This window comes from Argopecten irradians, chromosome 14, assembly GCF_041381155.1.
Source record: "Argopecten irradians isolate NY chromosome 14, Ai_NY, whole genome shotgun sequence".
NCBI lineage: Eukaryota > Metazoa > Mollusca > Bivalvia > Pectinida > Pectinidae > Argopecten > Argopecten irradians.
In genome coordinates this window covers 28,410,247-28,435,698 of record NC_091147.1, presented here as the reverse complement: position 1 = coordinate 28,435,698, position 25,452 = coordinate 28,410,247, and the positions used below count along the sequence as shown (strand labels likewise).

General features: G+C 34.3%; 2 protein-coding genes across 2 annotated transcripts in view; one reads left to right on the top strand and one right to left on the bottom strand.

The window, feature by feature from the left end:
• LOC138306923 (uncharacterized) overlaps positions 1 to 16,361 on the bottom strand; it is a 167,958-nt gene extending 151,597 nt beyond the window's left edge. The window contains exon 1 of the mRNA XM_069247494.1: positions 16,239 to 16,361. The gene's annotated coding sequence lies outside the window, so the exon portion shown is untranslated. The remainder of the gene's footprint in view (positions 1 to 16,238) is intronic.
• The window catches only part of LOC138306924 (uncharacterized), a 241,467-nt gene that overhangs the window by 85,601 nt on the left and 130,414 nt on the right, over positions 1 to 25,452 (top strand). Inside the window, 1 exon segment of the mRNA XM_069247495.1 lies at positions 16,674 to 16,813. Coding sequence (XP_069103596.1) covers positions 16,674 to 16,813 — 140 coding nt within the window.

Sequence of the window (25,452 nt, the reverse complement as noted above, 5' to 3'; positions counted from 1 at the left end):
GTATCCCGTTGCTTTTTAAAAACTGCTGAAAGAAGAATGAAAATGCTTGTCCAGTATAGATTCACCATTAGTTGTGGTAACTACACAGAAAGGATTTGGTAGTATTTTACCAAATAATAGAGTCAGACCAGGAACAAGATTCTATAGAATATACTCATAGTATTTGGAGTTCTGCTTCATAATCCAACAGGTTTTGATTGATTTTCTTCTCATACCATAGCCAAACAGATGTAGTATAATGTCTATATAGCTACAACACACAAGGCATGATCCTACTCAGATTGAATTGGCTCTAAGTCACAACTCAACTGGTCAATATGGTCTGATTTTCTCAGAAGACATTGGCTTTAGCGTACGATTGTGTAGATTTGTATGTATAATTGATAGCTAGTTTGTGGTGGGTTCCTCACTCTTGCAGTAAAAAGGCCAATAAAATATGACCTCGTAAATACAATATTGTGGCATTCTTTACATGTAAGATCTTTGATGGGGTAAGATATGTGGCAAAAGCACTTTGGCTGATAAAGTTTGTGAAATGTGTTGGACAGATGATACTGATGATAGCTGTATAGTCTTAATTGCTGCTCTGTGGATTTTGTCTGTGATTTTTATGTCTCTTCCTAGAATTGAAGGAGATTATGTTATATTTAGAATTCTAATAGATTCTGGTTCTCAATATTCAAATAATATCTTGTGCAGACTGTCATTTCTAAGGTCGATCACCTGAGAGGATGGTCCATATTGTGACCTGTTCTTATTGCCTTTTTTCTGTCGGCATCCATTATGTATGCCATAAACAATTTACGTTTTCAATATTGTCTCCAAAACTACTGAAGCAAAATTGCTTAAATTTTGCACACCTTTTCAACATGGTCTCCAAAAGTACTAAAGCAAATTCACTTTTTGCACACCTGTTATGATGAACTCATTTTGACTCCAGCATACACAGAGGTGAATTATTTAAAGATCTTTGAAGTAATTATTCACTTGTTTTTAATTAATTTTAGAAAATGTGCTGTTTTTCCATGTCAGCAGTAACTTTAAATTTACTTGATTGTCAATAAGATCTTTAGGGGTATTCACCAAGGTGCTGCCATAATAAGGACCATCACATTTTTAATTCAAGCCTCATGATCATGAAACAGTCTTCAGTCTAAAACAGTCTTCAGTTTTAAGACTCTAAGCCAATCACAGATGATGTTAAAAAAATTTACATCATATTTGATTGGCTAAGCAAAAACTTCAGTCTAGCGGTAAATCTGTTTCATTTTGATCCTTGGGCCGGGGCAGAATCTGACCGTCTTAACACAACATAACAAATCTGTGCAATGACAAAGATTTATTTATTGTGTACAGAGATATGCTAATATTAACTCTATAAAATTTTATTGAACCATAACCTGGGTTTGCCTTTTCGGATATTTGTTCAGCCATCACAACCTCTTGAGAAGATTTATTCTCAGGGAGTTTTTTTTGTGGTACAAGATTTATCACTATTACATATGATCAGAATTGACATGACAGACTGCTTTATATACTCTAACTTAATGTTAATAGATTAGAGATTTTTCCCAGTGATTTCCAATATTTCAATCAATAGTAGCATATTTGTTTTGAGAGAAATGGATTAACAATAACCGCCGAAGTTCCATTCTATTCTAGGGCACTGATGACTTACGATCAATTGATATGAAAACCATCCACCATCTAGAATTTCACATAGAAATAGCATTTTCTCAAATGTTGAATAATTCTATTATGTTATAATTTTTTTTATTGATTTCCAATATTTTGCAATCAATTGCAATATGTTTCGTTTAAAAAGTGGATCAATTTCCATCCTACTTCTGGTCGAGAAAATACAACTCACATGTGGTGACAATTGTCTGAAGTCTCAAATTTCACATGATAGAAATATTTTCCCAGATGTTGAATTTATAAAAACGGCTATAGTTGGCAGATAAATCCCTATTGACTGATCCATCCCAAACAAATCTTATTATAATATATTTCACCTTGAAGTTGCAGTTATTATCTGGATAAATCCTATTATAGCTTCCCCTGAGATCATACATTGAATTAAATCGACTGCAGTTATCCCCCTTTGCCATTTTTTGAAGTGTTCATTTATTGTTCACTTTTACATTCGTCTTTTAAAACCAGGTGGAATTATAAGCCCTACTAAGTGTTGTGAATTATGGTCTAAAATAAGGGATAACTAATTAGATTAAAGTAGGGAAGGAGATGTCCAGCAAAAAACCTTGAGGAATTCTGGTATTTATGGATTGTAACTTGACCATAGATTAGCACTCCTGTTTTGTTATGTACTTGTAATCAAGATATATACTGCTGAAAACTTCCTGTTAACACGAAAAGATGTGCTTAAATAAACACACAACACCTACTAGAAATACGACAAAGAGCAGGTTTAATGTAAACACGTTGTTAACAGAGTAATGTTTTTACTCCATTATTGTGTACGCTGACACCAGGGTGGTCTGGCCGTCTATTGCTGTTGTTTCTATTTCTTATCCACCAGATTTAAAAATCATGTGACCTACAGCGACAAAAACATAGCACATGAAATGGTTGGAGTTTAATTTGTTTAACATCCCATTGACAGCCAGGGTTATTTATGGTCATGCCAGGTTAAGGTGAGGTGGAATTTAGCTGAAGTACCAGGAGGAAAACCACCTACCTGCAGTCCTGAAAACTGCCACACATGTGTGCATTGGTTTAAAACTTGTATTGACTGAACATCTTAGTCACTCGCCCAATGACTGCCTTTATGCATGTCGCTACGAAAAAATGGCGCCTATCCTTATATCAAGTATGGTTTAAAATTTCCAGTGATTTTAATGCCCATGCAATAAAGGTGTCCATGTTCATCTGGAGTCTTACCACACTCATCATCTGTCGAGCTTATAGTCTTGTTATGTTTTTACTGGATCAAGCATCTAAGACGTCTGCTTCCTGACAATGGCGGATCTTGTTTAAATTAAAGAAAGATTAAGCCATTTTATGACTTACAGACATCTTCCACCATTTTGATTTTTTGCTAACAATACAGTTTTTGGAATTCTGCTTGAAACCCAATGTAATTCTATCATGAGATTCTCGTAGGTTTTCTTTTAAATGTGCCACCATTTAGTTTGTATAACTGTGCCCTTTACTATAAGATCAATTCATTTTGGTGATAGAAACCATTCATAGAAAATGCCAACATTCACAGAAATATAATATTGTTATAAGAAAACAGTATGTGTAATTAGATGAAATTTTCAAAAAAAAATGTCTTTCGGGAATGCTGTAGGATGATGCTACATTATGATGTAAGGACATTTTTACTAGTATCTTTTAAAATTACTTTCATCATATGCTGTACAATTCAGACCCCTCACCTTTAACCACAATACCACATCCCACAATCCACCCTTTTCAACCCCCAAACCCCTACCTTTCCCACACCCCCAACCCCTACCTTTCCCCAACCCCTAGCTCCACTTTCCTCTATCCTAACCCCCATCCTTTCCTCACCTCTTGCTTTATTTCAAAAGGAATCTTTCTTTATATTCTGTTGACAGTCTATCCTAGTCTCTTTAAGTAACCTTCATATTTTCTACCATACTTGACAGGGTTATACCAGTGTAGAGAATAGACAGCTCACACATGCTAGATATGTGACATGTGAAATTCAGTTGTTTAAACACATTTTCTTACGCTGTCATCACTATTTCTTGGTAAAGTATGGGAGAAAAAGAATCTTACATGGATCTGTTAAGTGGACAGGGATATCTCAACCCCCATGTTGACCAGCCAAAATCGTTGCCTCGAGTTGATCCCTGTCCACTTGACAAATCCATGTAAGGTTCTATTTATCTCCCTTTGGTAGGTATCAAAAACGATAAAAACGAAATGCTATAAAAATGTCGCCGCAATTTAATGGTTAAAAAGAAATAAGAACAGTTAAGAAATTCAATCAATTTATAACTCAGCTTGTGAACTTTGTGTGGATTGATTGTGTCTGGCTAGATAAATGAAAAAAAGTGATGAAAATGAGGTTATATATATACAAGGGAGGATGTTACGAGATGGTAAAGGTCATGGTTATACTGAATCATTGTGGTACGATGAAAGGTCGAATGTTAGCTAGCTCAGACACCTACTAATTGCTACATACATTACTTCATTTGTCTCTCTGCTCCCTGAGTCTTGACATTACAGACAATGCCGCTGTGTCACCCCAAATTATACACCTTTGTATGAAGGGACATCACCCAAGAACAAAATTCACAAATGATAAAGGAAATCATTGAATGTAAGTAAAACAATGAAATTTGCAGTCTTTATTTTTTTACACGGTAATCATGATTTAAAAATAAAAATAGCAGACAATTAAAGCTAAAACAATAAGGAAATAATTTAAATTGATTGAACAATGTGTTTTGAAAATGTTGTTGACTATTACTGAGGATTGAATTGTCCTTGAATTCATCAGGTACACCAACAGCTGTGTATAAAAAATGAATTCTGATTTTAACGTCCTGTAAACAGCAGAGTCAATTAAGGAGATATGCTAGGTTTAGGAGGTGAGAGGAAGGTCAGAGTACCTGGAGGAAAACCAACGGCCAGACGGTATATACCTAGCAACTGCCCCACATGTGATTCAAACTCACGACCCAGGGGTGGAGGGCTTAAGTTAATATATTAGGACATCTTTAAACCATTCTGCCACTGAAGCTCCATATTAAAACTGAAAAAGATTTGATTGGGACCAGAACTCTTTTGTTTCAATAGTGTCTTCAGTTGATAGTATAGTGCCAGTTATTCTCACCACACATAAAGGACTAAGCCCTGATTTCTCAAAAGAATCTTATTAATAAAAAACTTGACATAAGTCATGATATTTTCTCATTTATGTCAAAAATTTTAGTTTTGAGAAATCGGAGCCAGGTTTTGTTGATGAGACTGGATGACCTTACAGGTAAGGTGACAGATGTGTGACATGCTTACCTGTAAATATTTTACCTGAGATCAGTCAGACATGTTGCTGCCTTAATGGAATGTGGACCATGTTGTATCCTGAACCAGGGTCAGTGTACTTTAGGGGTCTCTTCAGTTGATATAATCACGTCTAAGATATTTCAATTTACGCTGGCTTTTCTCATTCATACCATATCATTTAAAATAGATGTTACATTTAATGATAGATAGGGGTTGTGGTACTTAGGTGTCAACATTGGATGAAAATACAACTTATAGTTATACCTATAAAGCACCAAGCTTAACCAATCTGGGTTGAGCCTGCCAGACTCCATGCAATGGCTAGCGTGTCTTGTAGAGTTTGATGGACATTGTCCTACATTGATCTGCATGGTCATTTCATATACCTTTTAAATCAAATACTGAAAACTAAGGCACAAAAAGTTGTAAAAGTCATAACTTTTGATATAAGTTTGGAATCAAGTTAAGTCAGTGGTTCCATTCTAGCAGTAAAAGTTATGACTTCTTTGTACCTTTAAAAAAATAATTTTTTATATCTAATTTTGGTATGGGTTATTGCATGTAGACAAATCCATGACGTTTTGAAGCAATGAGAATTTCATCTACCTGTGAGTGTAATAAATCAGTATTCGGCCACATACCAAATGGCTTAATGGTTGAGGTATCTGATTTTTTAGTGATATTTCTCATTCTCAAACACTATTGTTCTCACCCTCTATACCTGACATGTCCTAAATGGCCTTTACTTGCTTTTAAATTCAAGTAATGAATGAAGTAATTAATAGTTCACATACCATTGTCCTAATATACTATAGTATATGCTATAGTGAATCGTCATCCTACCTACTGATTTGTGGATAGACGAGTATACATTAAGACATATGAGATCTGACAGAACTCAAAGTTGAGGTAACATGACACTACCATAGCCTATAGCCACTTTTGATCCTGTTTGAATGTTTAATGAGGCGTGAAAATATATCAGTGGGAATTTCTAGAAATTAATTAAAAGAAAACTCCACAATCTACATAAATACCAAAGCTGGCTTTGTCATTAAAAACAAATACAATGCTTGACTGGTGTATTTGGCTGAATAAACAATAGGAGCCAGCAGATTGTTTGCCAGTAGGGGTCCGACTCATTCATGCTTGTTATGTTGTTATGAATATTTCAGACAGTGCCGTGAATACCTTGTGGATAGCAAGGTGTAGATAATGGTGATTGAGTTTAATCGTGCTCGACATGACTTAGTCTTCTACTGGACAGTATATATATGTTGTATCACTGCCAGCACTTGTGTGGATATAGTGTAAACAGAGTTACGATATTGTGTCAGACATTCATCATACTGGCCAACCTTTGTTTGAGGAACAAACCAATTATTGCTCAAGGGAGTGAATTCAGTTCAATGTTGTCATTTTATAATTGCAGACTGAATTAAAAATGCCAAAGAGAAATTTCATTTGGTGCAAGTTAATGTTCAAATCTTTTAAAATGAATTTATGAACCTTAATTTGACAAAAGTAAAATCTTAGTACCTCAAAACAAAGATTTGAAATTTCAAATGACAGTGAATATTTCAGTGGTAACCACAATGTCTGAACGTGTTATGAGGATAACATATTCCTTTTACAAAAGGATTTTTTTTAGAAGATAAAGATAATCTTTATTCCTTTCTCAGAAAGACATACAGTCAAACCTGTCTATAAAGATCACCCAAGGGACAGAGGGAAAATGATCGTTATAGTCAGGTGGTCTTTATAAAGAGGTTGAATTGAATTGAAATTAGTCATTTGGGACCCCATAGAAAAATTCTCATATTAATTAATCAAGTGGTCTTTATACAGAGGTGTTCATTTAGGCAGGTTTTACTGTTTTAGTGGCTTTGGTTTTAGAAGTATGGCAAAATTGCTTTTATAAACATGTTAAAACTTTTTAAGATAAAACAGAATTTAGCGTTGAGTTTTTGTCTTGGACATAACTACAACAGGATTCGGACCTATAGAATTTAATCAAATCTCAAGATTATTGGCTATTTGGATGAAGCTGACTTCAGTTGACATTTTGGCTTTCAGCCATGTCCACTTTCCGTAGGTCAAAATAAATTTTACCAAGCTGCTGGACTGCTGGTCCTGATGTACTTTGTGCCCTGTCTCTGAGTTATCAGAATAGACAAATGATTGGTGGGGATATAAGACCTTTAATTCAGCATGATTCACCGTTTGTCTGTAGCTCAAACACTTAATTTGAGGGTTTGGCCAAAATTTGTCAAAAATTGACATTATATAATACACAGTGTCTAATACACAATGTGGTCTCAATGGCTTTTTTCCTGATAAAGTTTCCATCTCAGTGGCTTGTTGATGTTGTTTTCAGAGAGTTTGATAGTCTGGACAGGAAAGGCCTCCATCAGAGTCTCCAAAACTCGCCAGAGGTCGACAAGGTCAAGCTGGTCCATCGATCATCATGTTTGACCTTTTTGGAGGTCAAATCTAAGTTTGCATCCGTATCAGACTTTTAGACGAAAAGATTCGCTGGCCAAACAAGTTACTGAATTTTTGATGATTTCTTTCCTGCTTAGACATCTTAGGGATTCAGGCTATATTTAACCTTGGAGTTTGTCTGTGTATTTAGTAAATCAACTTTACAGATGCATCAAACAGAATCGCACAGATCAACAATCAAGCAAACATATTCAACTTTAACGAAACACTTCTTTAAAGATGCTCCATCGCCGACAGAGCATAAACAATACTCATCATTTTAACAATAATTGGTGTTTAATCGTGTATATATATGTCTAATTAACACAAAAGATAATATAAGATAATTTATTTTACTTTGGGTGCAAGCTCAATCAGTATTCTTTCCATATAGGACATAGTGCCAGTTATTTTTTTCGAGATGCAATTAATCATTTTTAATATTTTTATTTTGAAGTAAAATTAGAGGCTCAAATTTTTCTGTGGTAGTAATAGTGTAAAGTAAGTAACGTTTCTAACTGCTCCTGTTTTTGATACAGAAAAAACATCATTTGTAAGCGCTGGAGCAACTTTAAACCTATTAATTTCCAATTAAAAAACCTGAACTCATTGGCATTCCCTGGTAGCCATTAGTGAAGTTTATGTTATGTTTCAATTAATTAACCATTAAAACATTCAAGGAGTGGTTCCTTTAGGTAAAAAAGTCATACCAGAAAAGTCAGAATTCTATGGAATGGTCACAAAACTATACGGATTAAATTTAAAACTACTGGATGCATGATTCAGATAGATATATTTTATCAAATTTCTTATCGATTTCTATTTCTAGGTAACATATTTGCAATTAATGATTAGTAGCACTGAAATATAGCACAAAAAACCTTTAATAAAAATGAACAGAATTGGACATTAACAATAGTTGAGGAATAAGTTGGATGTTCATGTCCATAGAAAGGAAAAAAACTTGATGTCTGTTAGAGATATAATCTGCTGTTGTCTATATACAGTGGTCAGGTATCAAAGCCAACATTTCACTGCGGTCCAAGGACAAGTTGGGCAGAATTGCAAACACCGGGAACTGATCTGCATGTTGAGTGTAGGATTGGCTTTCTTGGTGCATTGTATTGATTGGAATAGGTGCAGTCCCATGTCTAATTGTCATAGTTAGAAGGGTCCAAATTTGAAATGAGGTCAAGGTCATAAGCATGCTAAAATATTTATCAAGGTCACTAATTAGGTCAAACCTAAGGGTTAGTTGTACTCAAGAGGGATCAGAATCTAAATATGGTTCAGTTCAACCATCCTGGAGAAAAATCTCAGACCTACAGCCAGGCAGTATAATCTCACATTTAAAGTCACCATCAAAGCTATGGAAACAAGAAGAATATCAGAAATGTTTTACGTTTCACAAGGTTTGGATGCAATGTTTTTTAAATGGTAGAATAGAATGTCAACCATCTTTAACTCTTGATCACCATGACACAAATTTTGCTGCAGTAGAATGATGCATACAGAGAAGGGCTTGAGAGCTTTACCAACTCAATGTCTGATTCAGGTACACCAACGGTATAAATACTGCAAAATACAAAGATGGCTGCTTTCTAAGAACTAAAATTTGTCAAAGCTTTACTGTTTGGCCACTGTGGCTTGAGTTTGCACTTTTTTTGGAACTCTCACCAGAAATTATATTGTCCTTTAAGAAAGTTCAACCAATATTGGTTGAGTGTTAATGTGTAGAGACCTCCTATGGTCAACTTTGGAATAAATTTGTCACGCATTTGCCCTCAATATTCCTCTTCAAAAAGCACTGATACAAAGTTCACCTGTACTGAACTATATCAGAGAGATGACTTTTATGTATTGATGAACAGTGGTTCTGTTCTAGTAAGGGAGGTGTATGTTCTTGTAAGGGAGGTGTGTGGCATGCATGGGCATGTTATATCTCAATCAAAACCAAAAAAGAAAATTATTAAAAAAAAAAAGAGAGAACTAGCGTCATATTGCTAACGACCGGCTAATTTGCTGTCACAAAGGGACTGGAAATGCCTACCCAATGAGGTCAAGAAGGCTTAGAGGTAGTGTGTCTGACATGTATCTATTGGTCTGATGTAGTTATATCATGCTGTATTGAGATCTGAGGATTGTATCCGCCCATTAAGTAAGGTTAAGTACTTGTCTCTCACCAAAACATCCACAGTTTGGTCCCCGATCTTGCATTAAAACTAATGCTGGTAACTTATAATCCTAAATGAATTCTATGATCAAGTAAGACAATTAAAACTCTTCTCTTCTGAACAAAGTGATAAATATATAACCAAATTCACAATAGTCTTTAAAGAGTTTACGTTGTACTACTACGTGTTTTATGTAATTGTTCTTTCACCTAATTAACAACTCAAAAGGCAATTATCCTTCCGGTCTGGGAATTTGTATATCTACCAGTGTTCCATGTGATTTGTAATTCACTGATCCTAATAGAGTTTACAAGGTTCTAAGTATACCTTGGTGACTTTAATTAAGTTTGTTTCTTAGGTATTGTACTGATGATATCCAACTGGGGACTTAAACTGGGTACGGATTCTCAGAGCTCAGGGACGTTCAACTGCCTTGATCTCACAATCGGGCTTAAAGTGTGGTGGACAAGAAAAGATAGCTCAGGCAACACAATTTTCTCAATAGTCATAGAAATTAATACTGTTCACCATTCCCAAGTTCACTGTGCCAACATGGTTGTATGATTATAAATTGTTGGAAATCAAATATTCCAATGATCACAGTTTTTACAGCCTCTCAATAAAAGAAAGATAACTAACTGAAACAAAGAAAAATAATGAAAACAAAGAAAGATAACAAAATTAAATAAAGAAAGATAAATCAATGAACCAAAGAAAGATAGTTCAATGAATCTAAGAAAGATAAACTCACACTGAATCAAAGAAAAATAACTCACTAAACTCACGAAAAAGAAAGATACTCAATGAATCTAAAAAAGATAATAATGAAAAAAGAAATCAATCTGAAACAAAATCAAAGAAATAACTCACTGAACAAAGAAAGATAACTCAATAAATAAAGAAAGATAACACCTAAACAAGAGAAACAAAGAAAGATATCAATTAAATAAAGAAAATAACTCAATGAAACAAAGAAAGATAACTCAATGAATCTAAGAAAGAAAACTCACTGAATCAAAGAAAGATAATATCACTGAACAAAGAAAGATAACTCAATTAAAAAAAAAGAAGATAACAACTCAAAGAAGATAACTCATAAAAAAGAAAAGAAACAAAAGAAAGATAAAATCAATGAACAAAGAAAGATAACTCAATGAATCTAAGAAAGAAAACTCACTGAATCAAAGAAAGATAATTCAATGAATCTAAGAAAGATAACTCACTGAAACAAAGAAAGATAACACACTGAAACAAAGAAAGATAACTCAATGAAACAAAGAAAGATAACTCAATGAAACAAAGAAAGATAACTCAATGAAACAAAGAAAGATAACTCAATGAATCTAAGAAAGAAAACTCACTGAAACAAAGAAAGATAACTCAATGAAACAAAGAAAGATAACTCAATTAAACAAAGAAAGATAAATCAATGAAACAAAGAAAGATAACTCAATGAATCAAAGAAAGAAAACTCACTGAAATAAAGAAAGATAACTCATAACAAAAAGATAATCATGAAAAAAAAGATAATCAATGAATCAAAGAAAGATAACTCACTGAAACAAAGAAAGATAACTCAATGAATCAGAAAGAAATATGAAAAAAGATAACTCAATTAATAAAAAAGAAAATCAATGAAACAAAGAAAGATAACTCAATGAATCTAAGAAAGAAAATCAAGAAAACCAAAAAATAAGTCAATGAATCTAAGAAAGATAACTCACTGAAACAAAGAAAGATAACTCATGAACAAAGAAAGATAACTCAAATAAAGAAAGATAACTCAATGAAACAAAGAAAGATAACTCAATGAATCTAAGAAAGAAAACTCACTGAATCAAAAAAGATAATCAATGAATCTAAAGAAAGATAAAATGAAAACAAGAAAGATAATCATGAACAACTGAAAAAAGAAAAGATAACTCACTGAAACAAAGAAAGATAACTCATGAATAAAGAAAGATAACTCATGAACAAAGAAAGATAACTCAATGAAAAAAAGAAAGATAACATGAAACAAAGAAAGATAACTCATGAACAAGAAAGATAACTCAATGAATCAAAGAAAGATAACTCACAATGAAAATCATGAACAAAGAAAGATAACTCAATGAAACAAAGAAAGATAACTCACTGAATCAAAGAAAGATAACTCACTGAAACAAAGAAAGATAACTCAATAAACAAAGAAAGATAACTCACTGAAACAAAGAAAGATAACTCAATGAAACAAAGAAAGATAACTCACTGAAACAAAAAAAAAAAGATAACTCAATGAAACAAAGAAAGATAACTCAATAAAAAAAAAGATAACTCAATGAATCAAAGAAAGATAACTCACTGAAACAAAGAAAGATAACTCACTAAAACAAAGAAAGATAACTCAATGAAACAAAGAAAGATAACTCAATGAAACAAAGAAAGATAACTCACTGAAACAAAGAAAGATAACTCACTAAAACAAAAAAAGATAACTCAATGAAACAAAGAAAGATAACTCAATGAACAAAGAAGAAACTAATCTAAAGAAAGAAAACTCAATGAAAGAAAGATAATCAATGAAACTAAGAAAGATAACTCACTCTGAAACAAAGAAAGATAACTCTATGAAGCAAAGAAAGATAACTCATTTAAATAAAAAAAAGATAACTCAATGAAACAAAGAAAGATAATTCGATGAATCTAAGAAAGAAAACTCACTGAATCAAAGAAAGATAACTCACTGAATCAAAGAAAGATAGCTCAACTCACTGAAACAAAGAAAGATAACTCACTAAAACAAAGAAAGATAACTCACTAAAACAAAAAAAGATAACTCAATGAAACAAAGAAAGATAACTCAATGAAACAAAGAAAGATAACTCACTGAAACAAAGAAAGATAACTCACTAAAACAAAGAAAGATAATCACTGAAAACAAAGAAAGAAAACTCACTGAAACAAAGAAAGATAACTCAAGAAACAAAGAAAGTAACTCAGTAACAAAGAAAGATAACTCATGAAACAAAGAAAGATAACTCAATGAAACAAAGAAAGATAACTCACTGAAACAAAGAAAGATAACTCACTAAAACAAAGAAAGATAATTCACTGAGACAAAGAAAGAAAACTCACTGAAACAAAGAAAGATATCTCCATAGACCAACCAAAGATAACTCTAAACTCAATGAACCTAAAAAGATAATTCTATGAAAAAGATAATTCATTGCTACAAAGAGCAATAATTCTTTCAAATGAGGAAAGTAATTAATTAAATAAAGGCATTAATTTAGTCTTTTCACCTTGGGTATTTAAAAAATTCCAAAGATCTCTAAAATCAGCATCAATGAGATAACAGACATTTAAAAATGTATAATGGATCAATATTTGAAAATAAAGAGGTTTTTGAACAAAATTAAAAATATTTGTTTGTTAAAAAAAAATATTTTATTTGAATACAAGAAAGATGACCGACACTGGTGTTTGTTTTTGTGTTCCTTGAAGTAGACTCCCATTAGAGAGTTGGTTGTTTAATGTTATGGTATATCCAATCTTACTTATCGCTATAATGGCCATTTCATGTGTGCTCAGTGTGTTTTCAGATTACTTATTGTGTCATAGTTACATAGAAAAATAACAGGTCTTTTTCTTTATGTTAGAATAAATTGGTTGTTTTGTACAGAAATGGCAGTTTGTATTCATTTGTATAACATACTACAGTTATGATTGGTAGTCAGACAATTACACATAAAACATTCAAGTCTGCTCTCAAATGGGCTCGTGTTTTAGCTTCTACATTTCTTACAAATCAATATGACAAATCACCATTTGATTGTGGTAGTATTTTACATTTGAGAGAGATTTTGAAACTTTTGGAGGTTACACAAAAAAACCCACTTTGAAACTTTTGAGGTTTAATAAAATGATGTGATTCAGTATTATATAGTCTGTCTGGTGAAGGTCAGTGGAATTCTACTACAAGCCCTCGATAAAATTCTGGTTCATGGTAATTTAGTGATCAAGATGTCTAAACTTTCAATGCTTATCCCTCTGGCCCAGGATATACACTCTTACATTTAAGCTCATTGAATTATAGTGCTATCTGACTGAAGCATATTCAGAAAGATAAGACATTATCCTTCATGCATTGTAAGGAGAGGTTCTGATGGGGGTCCAAATACCAGGTAATCAACATTAGCATTATAAGGTGAAATATCTAAGGTAATAATGATCACGTTGCGTGTCGATTGTCAGTTACAGTATTGATTTCACACTCTATTGAAAGGTCAGTCCTACCACGTGGGATTATCTAGTATATGTACCATGCCAATATTGTAAAGGATAGTGTATCAGAACTACTATTATTTTACCTGCTAATTCAGGGATGTTTCTTCAGCATAATGCAATCATTTCTACCTGAATACATGTGAATAAATTTCACATATTTCACCATAGAAATAAAGATTGTGCAAAATTAACTACCATGAAAATAGGTCAAGCCTAGGTGTAGTAGCACCATATAAATCTAACGATAAGTCAAAAGAGTAGTTTGGCACAAAACATCAAAAAAAAAACTGGGCTGCCAGACTATCAAAGTGCGGTAGCCCTGCAGGCTGCCTGTTATATTTCGAACATGTACATGTTTAGTTAAGGAAGGAAAAATGTTCGCTTTAAGATCTGCAAATTCAGTACCGAAATTCACTAGAATGCAGAAAATTGAATACAGAAATTGAAATTTTCCCTGGGTGTGAATTCCTCAGACCCCTTACATTATTATATTGCGTCTTCGGCACACATATCCGCGGGCCCCCACAACAGAATCCTGGCTGTCAAGGATAACAACATGGCAGCCCTCTGGTCAGCTAAGGTGAAAAAGTTAGTGTCTACCCCTGTCTGAAATATTAACTTTTAAATTAGCGTCCATAGCTTACAAAAAATATGTAATTAAGGGAGCGCTTATTAAGGAACCAAAATACAAGTTGACGTAGACGAATCAAATTACCTTATTTGAACTCTTTCTATAATTGCATATAATCGTTCATAAACAGTGTTTTCCTGTTATAACTTAAGCATTATTGATACAAAGATTCCAAAATGAGTTAATAATGTAAATATAAGTATATAACTATCTTCCAATGGCATCTATGGTCTATATAAAGCATACAGCATCTAGCATGCATTATGAAGATTGTCTGCAAAGCTCTGGCATTTAACAGACCATAGATGCCATATGAAGACAGTTTAATGCTTAAATATGCTTCCTCCTCCAGAAGTGGGGAGGACTCATATAAGGTGAGGGGCGCTAATTACAGAGAAAACGGTAATTAAAACGATCAGCCTTCATTAATATCTATAATGGACCAATCAACAGAGAACAGACTCATGTTAATTATTGGAGGGCGTATTACTTTTATAGGCATTCAGACCTGCTGATAAAGGTCACTCATGGTATAAAGGGAAAATGGTCTTTATAGACAGGTGGTCCTGTGTACAAGTTTTTGGAATGGGCTGTTTTGGGTGGTCTTATTGAGCAGGTGGTCACTTTACACAGGTCATTTGAAATGAGTTGTTATAGGTGTAAAGTAAATGGTCTTATTAAGCAGGTGGTCACTTTACACAGGTCATTTGAAATGAGTTGTTATAGGTGTAAAGTAAATGGTCTTATTAAGCAGGTGGTCACTTTACACAGGTGGTAAGTAAGACAAGTTTTACTTTACCTGGTGTTGTGTTAACCTAATAGAAAATGTTGATTTTAGAAATTATTACAATGGGTTGTATAAAATATACTGAAACAAGCGGGTGGATAAATATAGAGGCATGGTATCTAGCAGCACATCATGATGTCCATGAAAATTACATCTGATATCAGATGTACTTTGTAGAGCTGGTCTTATTACACCCTGGGTCTGTGTCCTGGAAAAAGTTCCAGAGCTTGTTGTCGGAGATAAAATCTCCGGAGAATGAGGGATTCTACAACACAGAACATATACCAGGTATATGTATATACAACATCCCGCAGGCTTTTACAGGCACCACAACATAGTTTGTCTCCAGTAACTAACTGAGAATTATCATTCATAAATCACAGAGCCTAAATCTCATGTTATGATCAGCTCCTGCTGAATAAAGGTGATCAAATATATATCATAAATATTCAAGTCTATTATTACATACATTTTTATGCTCCTGCATGTTTAGGGTTTAGCACAGGTAGATACCATACCTGTAACTTCGTTAGGAAGGACAAACATCACACCTGACCCGTATTATTTTCATTCTAGACCTGAATGTTCACACTTCTTTATAGATATCACATTGTAAGTGATATTTTTTCCTGTTAAGTTGATATTGGATTTCACTTTCGTTTACACGAAAGTAAAATACCTCTGTATGTTTAAGTGGGTGGTGTATTTGCACTACATATAAAGAGAACACTATTGACTTTGGAGAGAGTATCTTCAATGGTAGGAGCCTCATATCAATACCCATTCCCCCTCTACCATTCATAAATTATGTGAATAAGCAAACAGAAAAAATTAAAGGCGAGAAAAAAAATCTCTGAAAAGGAAGATGGTGAATGTATACAAATCGACCTACCTGTTTAGTCGTGATGGACTGGTGAAATGGTATTAATCACATTGGGTATTAAAGAGTACACATCCGATACACCATACTGTACATTGTGTTGGTATCGTGGATGTCCCCAGCCTGGTGGAGAAAGCCCCAGGTTTCTGAATATCATAGACACACCGGCTCTTTAGGAAACTCCTGTGTAAGGAGGCTGTACAGTAGCCCGATGCCACAGCCAAGTTTTGCCCCGTGGAAACATTGGATACATTAGTGTGAAGTGAGGGATCGTAGTACTATGACAGACCTTACTTCTGAATAAAAAATCAGGAATTTGTGATATATATTCTGGATGTTTAGGACATTAGGACATCCAGGTTTCGGGGATCGGCTGGTTTAGTTTCTGTGTATATTGGAGACTAGGTGATAATTGTTTCATGGAGATTTAACATCTGTGTTTTCTAGTGGGAGAGCTACCAGCCTGTGATCAACTCTCTGACCAAACGACACCTAACTCTGTCATGTTAGCCCCGCTCTGGGGGTCAGAGCCTCACCCCAGGGATATAGACACACCCCGTGACGAGATCAGTACAGGTGACACACAGGTAAGATTATGTCTTAATTATAACTCTCACCCTTATCTGTAAAGAGTATGTGCGTGCATAATAGTAGGGAATTTTTATGATAAGCGTTTTTTATAGGCAATTTGAAATAACTTGAAAAATATATGTATTATATAAGTTTCATGATGTTCTTTAAACAATTTGTACCAGATGATGATGTTTTATCTGATGTATGAAAACATGGACACAATCTTATGTAATATCAAACAGTAATTATATTTTATAGCACATATTAATTTTTACTAACGCTCAAAATGAAAAAAAAAAGATGTACCTGAATTATTGAATTAGATACCCATGTTACAACATGTTCATATTTGTTATTGACAGTGAAATGTTTATCCTGATTTATAATGCATGTGTTTCGTAATCAGCTGGAATAATCGAGAAAATTTAGAAGAAAAAAAAAATTAAAGACTGTTTCAAAATGTATAAATGCCATACTCCGGCCGGGGGTTAGGATTGGGATTTAGGATGGGGGGTTAGGGTGTCAGTCAAAGGTCATCATCATTTTACTTGCACACGATTGTGTCACATACCAAATCCTGGTTATAACATTTGATTTCATCATAATCAAGTCACTGTGACCTACATTTTATGTTGAACTAATGTTTATGTTTCATTTTTTGTCCAGTCTGGAAAATTCTTATATCATTTACAGAGACAAAAATATACTTATTCTACAAAAGCCCTAATGTAAGATGTATAGTAAAAATGTGGCTATAAAACTGTTTAGCCTGGTGATAGTGTCTGTCACTTCTTGCTTTTGGGAATTTTACAAAATCTGTCACTTGTTTTGTGAATTTCATATAATCTGTCACTTATTCTGTGAATTTTATCAGATATCTCATCAGTGATTCTTAAAGAGTGCCTACAATGATTCAGATTGAATAATATAAAGTGTGTATTCAATCGTAAGTGTATAATTGACCCGAAATACGCAAAATATGGTTTAGTAGTTCAAAGTAGACAAATTAGTCAACTTAAGCAAATTTAAGGGGGGTGGGGGGGAGTATAGGTGAAATAATGAAGACAAAACTTTATCCAGCAAACTCCTCCTAAATTACTTTTTGGATAAAATTTGGTACACAGAACTCTGACATAAATGGGAAATGAGTAAATTATATAGGGTTCTGCAATTCCCCTACTAATGGAGTTATTACTAAATGTTGCAGCTATCTGAGTTAGCCATTCTGGTGGAAGTTCTAGTTGTAAGACACATATTTGTCCTTTAATTGTACTATATGTATAAGTCTAGAAATAACCTTGATCTTTCCCTTCAAAATTGGACTGAAAAGTAATTTCAGACAAATTCTAGCTGTTGTTTCATTTTTGAAAAACAGTTATCTGTATTGGGTATTTGATAGTTTTGTTGACGAGTCTTGTCATGTGTTTAGAATAAATCATATTAACGATTTTCTCTGAGGATGTTTGTCTCTGTAGGATTAAAACAAAGAGAAGATGTCACATGTTTTGTATAGATTGCATGTGTTCAAGGTCTGTGTAAGAATTATACAATATGTAAATTAGCCAAGTTGATTTGAGAACATGCCCATGGTTGGTACGATTGTGCATATTGAAACATTTTCTATTAGAATTCTTGTGCTTATTTTACATTGAACTGATCAGGAATTATACAGTGTTTTGAGTTTGCATGGCAATATAAATTCACTTTTGTTTCTGGAAAAAATGGTTAAAGAATTGTTTGCTTTCAAACTAGTGAATTTTGTATTTATTGTAAATAGAAATTTGTAGTAAATATGCATGGAGCCTCAGAAATACATGCCTTTAGGCACCTAGGAATAGATATATATGACATTGAAGTTGGATGCTGATTATTTTGGAAGTTAAAAAGCAAATATCATTGAAAAGAATGAGATTCCATTGACTTGGAGGTGATTGTAAATTAAAGATTTTAAGTTGGAACAGATTGTTTAAGTGTTTGATCATTTTTTGTTTTTTAGATTATCTATAATGTTGAGAGACTTAAGTTGTTTCTTGTAGGTCAAAGCGCAAAATTTTCATTGTCTTTTTGTATAGGTCAAAGGGCAAAAATTTTTCTGAGTGCAGAAGACTTTTCATTGTCTTTTTGTATAGGTCAAAGGGCAAAAATTTTTCTGAGTGCAGAAGACTTTTCATCGTCTTTTTGTATAGGCTCAAAGGGCAAAAATTTTTCTAAGGTCAGATGACTTTTCATTGTCTTTTAGGGTAGGTCAAAGGGCAAACTTTTCTCTGAGGTCAAACGAAATTTTCATTGTCTTTTAGGCTAAAGAGCAATTACAATGGAGTTCAATTTGGCATCCCTATACTATTCTACCATTACCCCCCGCTTTTGCCCCGCCTCGCCCCACCATGCCCTGCCCCGCCCCGCCATTCCATGCCATGCCCTGCCCTGCCCCGCCCTGCCCTCCCTGCCCCGCCCTGCCATGCCCCGCCTTCGACCAGCCCCTTCTCTCCCTCCGAGTTATGGGGACCAGTTGCCAAGTCAGTGGTTTTGTTCTAGGTACTCCGACATTCCTCCACCCCCAAAACCTCTCATACTTGCTTGCATCATTGGGTGTTACTGAGATGTCAATCAAAATCAATCCACGCTTTTTTTGGTTTTATTGCTTTCATATGGCTTGCTTGCAGTTTTGAATGTCAGTTTGTGTAAATTTCAACACTTAAACTTTAATGTGTTTTACTCCGGGCAGATGTCAATTTCTCCATGATCATATAATTTGGGCTCATAGGGTTTAGTACAGTTGGAATCATTTAACATGAGTTACAGATGCTGATTTCCTAGTACTGGTAATTGAATTGGTCTGCACCTATTTTCATTTACCCGATTACAGATCTTCTGCAGACAAGATAGATGATGCAGTGTGTATTGATATATCCTTACAAGTACTGGGGATATATATTGTAGAGCTCATATAACTTTACTAGTAATACTTTCTACATCGACTTTTTTAATCATTTTTGCAAGAGTTAGGCAAATTTCATCCCACAGCACAAATAAAAGCAGACATTCAGGATGTGGGATTCTGGTGGCACTCTGTGTAAGCAAACAATTGTAAAAATAACTTTGTCTTATTTTTAATTTCGATACTTTCTCGATTAAAAAAGGTGAGGATGTAAGAAAACAGATGTAAAGTTCTGTGACAACATCATTGCATTACATAATGTACAGATGAGTTAAGACATTCACCCCTGAAGACACATTTAGGCTTTTCTAAATTAAAGACTTAGACCAGCTATATGAAATTTTAGGGGTGAGGAAAGACAATTTAAAAAACATTTTGATTTTTGTTTTATTCTATAATATTTTGTATTTTCATTTTACAACTGTAAAACAATTTGTAGTTGTCTACTGAAAGTACACTGACCATAGCCAATACTCTGATCAATGGGTCATTAATGCATCATTTCTTCAACACCTTGGGTTAGAGGACAAGTTGTAGAATGTCAGAAACCTTAACCACTCAGTCACTGAGACACAGAGGTGAAGTACCAGTGGTAGAATGTCAGACACCTTAACCACTCGGCCACCACAACCCAGAGATGGAGGGCTAGTTATAGAATGTCAGCCACCTTAACCACTCAGTAACTGAGACACAGAGGCAAAGGGCTAGTGGTAGAATGTCAGACACCTTAACCACTCAGCCAACACAACCAAGAGGTGGAGGGCTAGTGGAAGAATGACAGCCACCTTAACCACTCAGTAACTGAGACAAAGAGGCAAAGGGCTAGTGGTAGAATGTCAGACACCTTAACCACTCAGCCAACACAACCCAGAGGTGGAGGGCTAGTGGTAGAATGTCAGATACCTTAACCACTCAGCTGCCACAACCCAGAGGTGGAGGGCTAGAGGTAGAATGTCAGACATCTTAACCACTCAGCCAACACAACCAGAGAAGTGGAGGGCTAGTGGGGTAGAATGTCAGACACCTTAACCACTCAGCTGCCACAACCCAGAGGTGGAGGGCTAGTGGTAGAATGTCAGACACCTTAACCACTCAGCCAACACAACCCAGAGGTGGAGGGCTAGTTGTAGAATGTCAGACACCTTAACCACTCAGCCAACACAGCCCAGAAGTGGAGGGCTAGTGGTAGAATGTCAGACACCTTAACCACTCAGTCACCAATATTTGGAGGTTGAAGGCTTATAGTTAAATGAACCTCTAAGTGACTCTGGCACAAGTATGGAGGACAATAGCAACAAAAACATAGATCTGTAACCAGAGGTGGTACTTAAATCTGGTACTTAAATCTGGCAATGTCTGTCGTTGTACCTTTGAGCCTTAGAAACCATTGGCTCCTCATAGACCAGCAAAGTTCACTAGAATACTTTCATTTGAGCTGTAATTGATTTAACAATGAATTATACACATGTTATAGGCAGTTAATCTTTGTCTGTTCCCACTCGGTGTCCATCATGTTGATGTGCACCAAACGACCTCGTCACTGCTACTCTTTCTCCTACTGTGGACTTTGTTTCAGATTTAAAAACAAGTTTTTTGATTTAAATTTGATCTGATGCTCCGATCAGGAGACTGTAATTTTCCCCATACTTGTAACTTGTATAAGATTTTTTCTATAGGTTGTGAAGTGTTATCACAAAAAGCAGTTTAGGTTTCTTTGCGAAACATAGAACTTTTTAGATATCATATTGATTTGTGACTAGATATGATGAACTCTGGAAATCAAGGCTGAACCAAGATCTTTGTTCTCAAACATTCTTATTTTAAAAAAAATCAACTTTTTTGTTTGATTCTTCTAAATATCAAATAAAGACATGCTTGCTGCTGTATTTGTTTTAGAGAGTGTAATTAACATGGGAAGTCTGAAAACAATTTACAGGCCCTTAGGGACCTGTTTTTTATCAAGGGAGACAAATATATAATAAGCTTTAATACAAGGGTTTTAAGTTTACCAAAACGTTGTGGATGATTTACCGTGTATTAGTTCCACATCTGGTGATTATGACGTCATGATTTGACGTGATTTTGTGACATCATATTTACCAGAAGGTGGGACTAATCAACGGTAACTCGTGCTTTGTACATGTTGTTTTGGGATCTCGAAACCCTTGTATTATAAAATGAAGTTGCATGGGCATCGCTACAGGCCCTTTTGAACTTTTTCTCCACAAACAAGGTCTATAGTTGGTATATGATGATGCAGTTAAATATAATGACAGGCCCTATGTGACTTTTCTTGTCCACACAAGACACTAGCTGGACAATAGTAGATGGTAGACATATCTGATAGACCACAGGGTATTGTACGTAACATAATTCAGTTTTTATTTTAGGATTGCTCAGTGTATACCACTTGGGAACCATCGGAATGTAATATACCTGCCCCAGGTCACCTGTATTCTAGCAAATATGGTTAAATAAATCACAACTCCGAATATGAAACACTGCATTAAACATTATGACCTTTATTCCGCTATGAACGCAAAATCTTGTGAATCAGACAATGTCTATTGCATGATGAAGAATCTCAGCTTTTTCTGTCCTTACTTGAAGACTCAAGATTCAAGAAGACTGTGAGCATGGCAGGCCCTTTGGGACTTTTGTCGTCTATGAAGGCTGTGGTATATGGCTCTGACATTTTTGACTTGAGGAGCTCTCAGAGTTCAGTCCAATGTCTGCCTGATAAGGCCTTTTCTGTGTGGGATACACTAAGCTGGTGTTTAATGCTCGAAGGTTTCGATTCCAAACATTACTATAAATGTTATTTTCAATTCTGAACTGAACCTTTCCTTGATCTTTTCATTGCTCCTTAAATGAGGACTCGTGCAAGGCTTACAATGCTCTGTGTACACCTCCTGAAGGGAGGAGGTTCATGTGCAATTTGGATTTCTCAACTTTCTTTTTATTGGATAAGAGCATCTGTTTTATTTCCTGGAGAGTATTAGTTTCCCAATAAAGTTCTGTGCTTGTGTAGCTGGTATATTATAGAGGTATTGTTTTGCAATTTTTGTAGACTTTAGATATGTCTTCCCATTCAATAGAAATGGTAAATAGTATCCTTAGTATTTATTCAATCCTTACCTAAAACGAAACTTCACTTAATGGAATTGGTTAATTTCTTTCTGTTTATTTCTAGATAAATCTAAGTCAATTGAATCTTTCTTTGAAACAGGACAAACTTGTGTCCTATACAGAAAATTGCCTCACTTCTCAGCTGGTGTATACCTGGTAATATTATCAAATCATAGAATAAAAGACAAAATAATCTTTTAACGGCTAAGCGGTTAAGATAATCCAACATATCACCACAAACCCTCTACTTCTGGGTCGTGAGTTTGAATCCCAATGTGGAGCAAGGCGGTTGCCAGACAATCATGATGGTTGGTGCTTTTTCTGTGAGTGCTCTGGCTTTACCTTCTTTAACCTTAAATGACTGTAGTGTTAATAGGACCTCAAGCTATACAAATTAAACCTTATCATTTTTTGTCAACTAAGTGGTAAGTTTTTAAGCTATTGTATATGACAAATTTAGTTCATCCCTGATGCACCTATGATGGTATTTTTCTATCATTACAGTTCAAATTGACATCCAAAGTATGCATAAATTACAGATGAATTTGAAATTTTTGCCATTCTTGATTTAATTTTTAAAAGTTTTTCTGCACGAAACAATAGAATGCAATATTGAACAAACTCATCATTTGTTGTGATTATTCATGTACTTAAGATGCGTCTTTTATAAAAATGTTAAGTTTGGTTATGGTTTCTGGAAGCAATTTTTAAAATCTATCCATGTTGTGGTTACCATGACAACTACATCTGGAATGATATCATATACTAATTGTATCGGAGATGTGCTCAATGTTTGAAACAGTTGACAAGTTCATTCTATATGGAATAAAAACTAAGTCTACATGATTACTGAGTGATATTCTGTATTTGAAGATATAAGGAGTTTTACATTATGACTGATTTTTGAAGTTGGAAGGCTCAGAAGTTTGGATTCTGACATAGTTTGGACAAACCTTGCTTGATAGTTTGACAAATTATGGTTAGAAGATCGTTTGACAAATTATGGTTAGAAGTAAATTAGTGCCTCATTAGATTAAGCTTCTTCTCTGTAGGAAAACACAGATATTTCACCCACGTCAGTGACATTATAGCCTAATTAGCACTAATATGTCTTATCAATTAATGTCAGAACATTTTCAAAATTAATTAATAAATTCAACAAAAATAAACATATTAATACCATTTGCATATTCAAGTCCTGTTTTATATTTAGATTTCAGTTTTCCTATAAATTTTGTTTTCTATTTCTGCCTTTTTTGAACAATGGAGATTTGAAGATAATTTTTTCCCTGTAGAATTTCAGCGTATAGATAGATAATTTGTTACTAACATAACTGTATTTGTAGAATACTTACTGATCATCGTCCCAACAAATCTCTAGGTCCCTGAGTTAATGAAGCGGTATGAGAAGATTCAGTTACCTTTATTTGCTAGCTTGTCCCAACAAATCTCTAGGTCTCTGTGAAGAAGTATGAGAATCTAATATATCCTACATTTGTCTCATATTGCACGTTATATTATACATTTTCATTTGCGTCCTTCACCTTAGATGTTCAACGCATTGTTTCTGATTTATTGTGAAGCTGAACAGACAATATTGGCTAATAACATTCCAAAGATCCTTGTTTAAAGTCAAATGTCTTCTTTAAAACCTGAGTACTAAGAGAAAAACAGCCAACCTTTAATGACACAACTGATGATTATGTACCCATATTAATAGGACTTATAAATGGTGACCTTTCAATGGATTCAGCCAATGCAGCTCCTTTAGTTTTACTCAGTGGAACTACAATGCGTCTTCAACTTACTTGCATGAGTATTCTTCACGTTATACTAGTTTGGGTTTTAACTCAACATTAACTGAGAACATATAAGCATTTACGATACATCAGAATAATAAATAGAAAATGTTACGTCATAATAGTAAATAAAAAGTTGTGTAAAGATGTGCTCTATGATTCTTGGAACAAAAATGGGCCAAAAATGACAATTATTTTTTCAAATTGCTCCATTTATGCTTATTTCATTTGGTTTCTGTGGCAACTACATCAGCAATAATATATAAATATCATATTGAATTGTATCAGGGATGTATTTGATATTTGAAATTGAATAATTTATCACATTATGACAGGTTTGAAAATTTGACTAATTTTCAGGCCTAAAAGGACCCAAACCATGTATTCATAGTCCTTCATGAAAGTCATTATTGAATGTTTGGTCAGGTGGTTATATGTACATTACAAAACTCTAGGATATTGCATGTACGCTTTAATTATTCCTGTAAGCCGTCGGTAGTAATAAACCTTCATCAATATCAATAAAATGAACTGAATTCTCCCATGGCTAAAATGTCGTAACAAAGAGCCACAAGGGATTTGGAACCATCCGGCAGATTGACATGATTGGGGAAGGGTTACACAAGGAAAAAATCCATCAAGTCATTTTAATTAATATTTCAATATGGTGTGAGGTATAAGTTAGTCAAGAGTGTACTCTCCTGTCAAGTGACAATTTGCCAAAAAATACGGAGAAAATAAAGATGCGGCCCCATTCAGTATATTCCCCAGGAGTGTATTTATTATG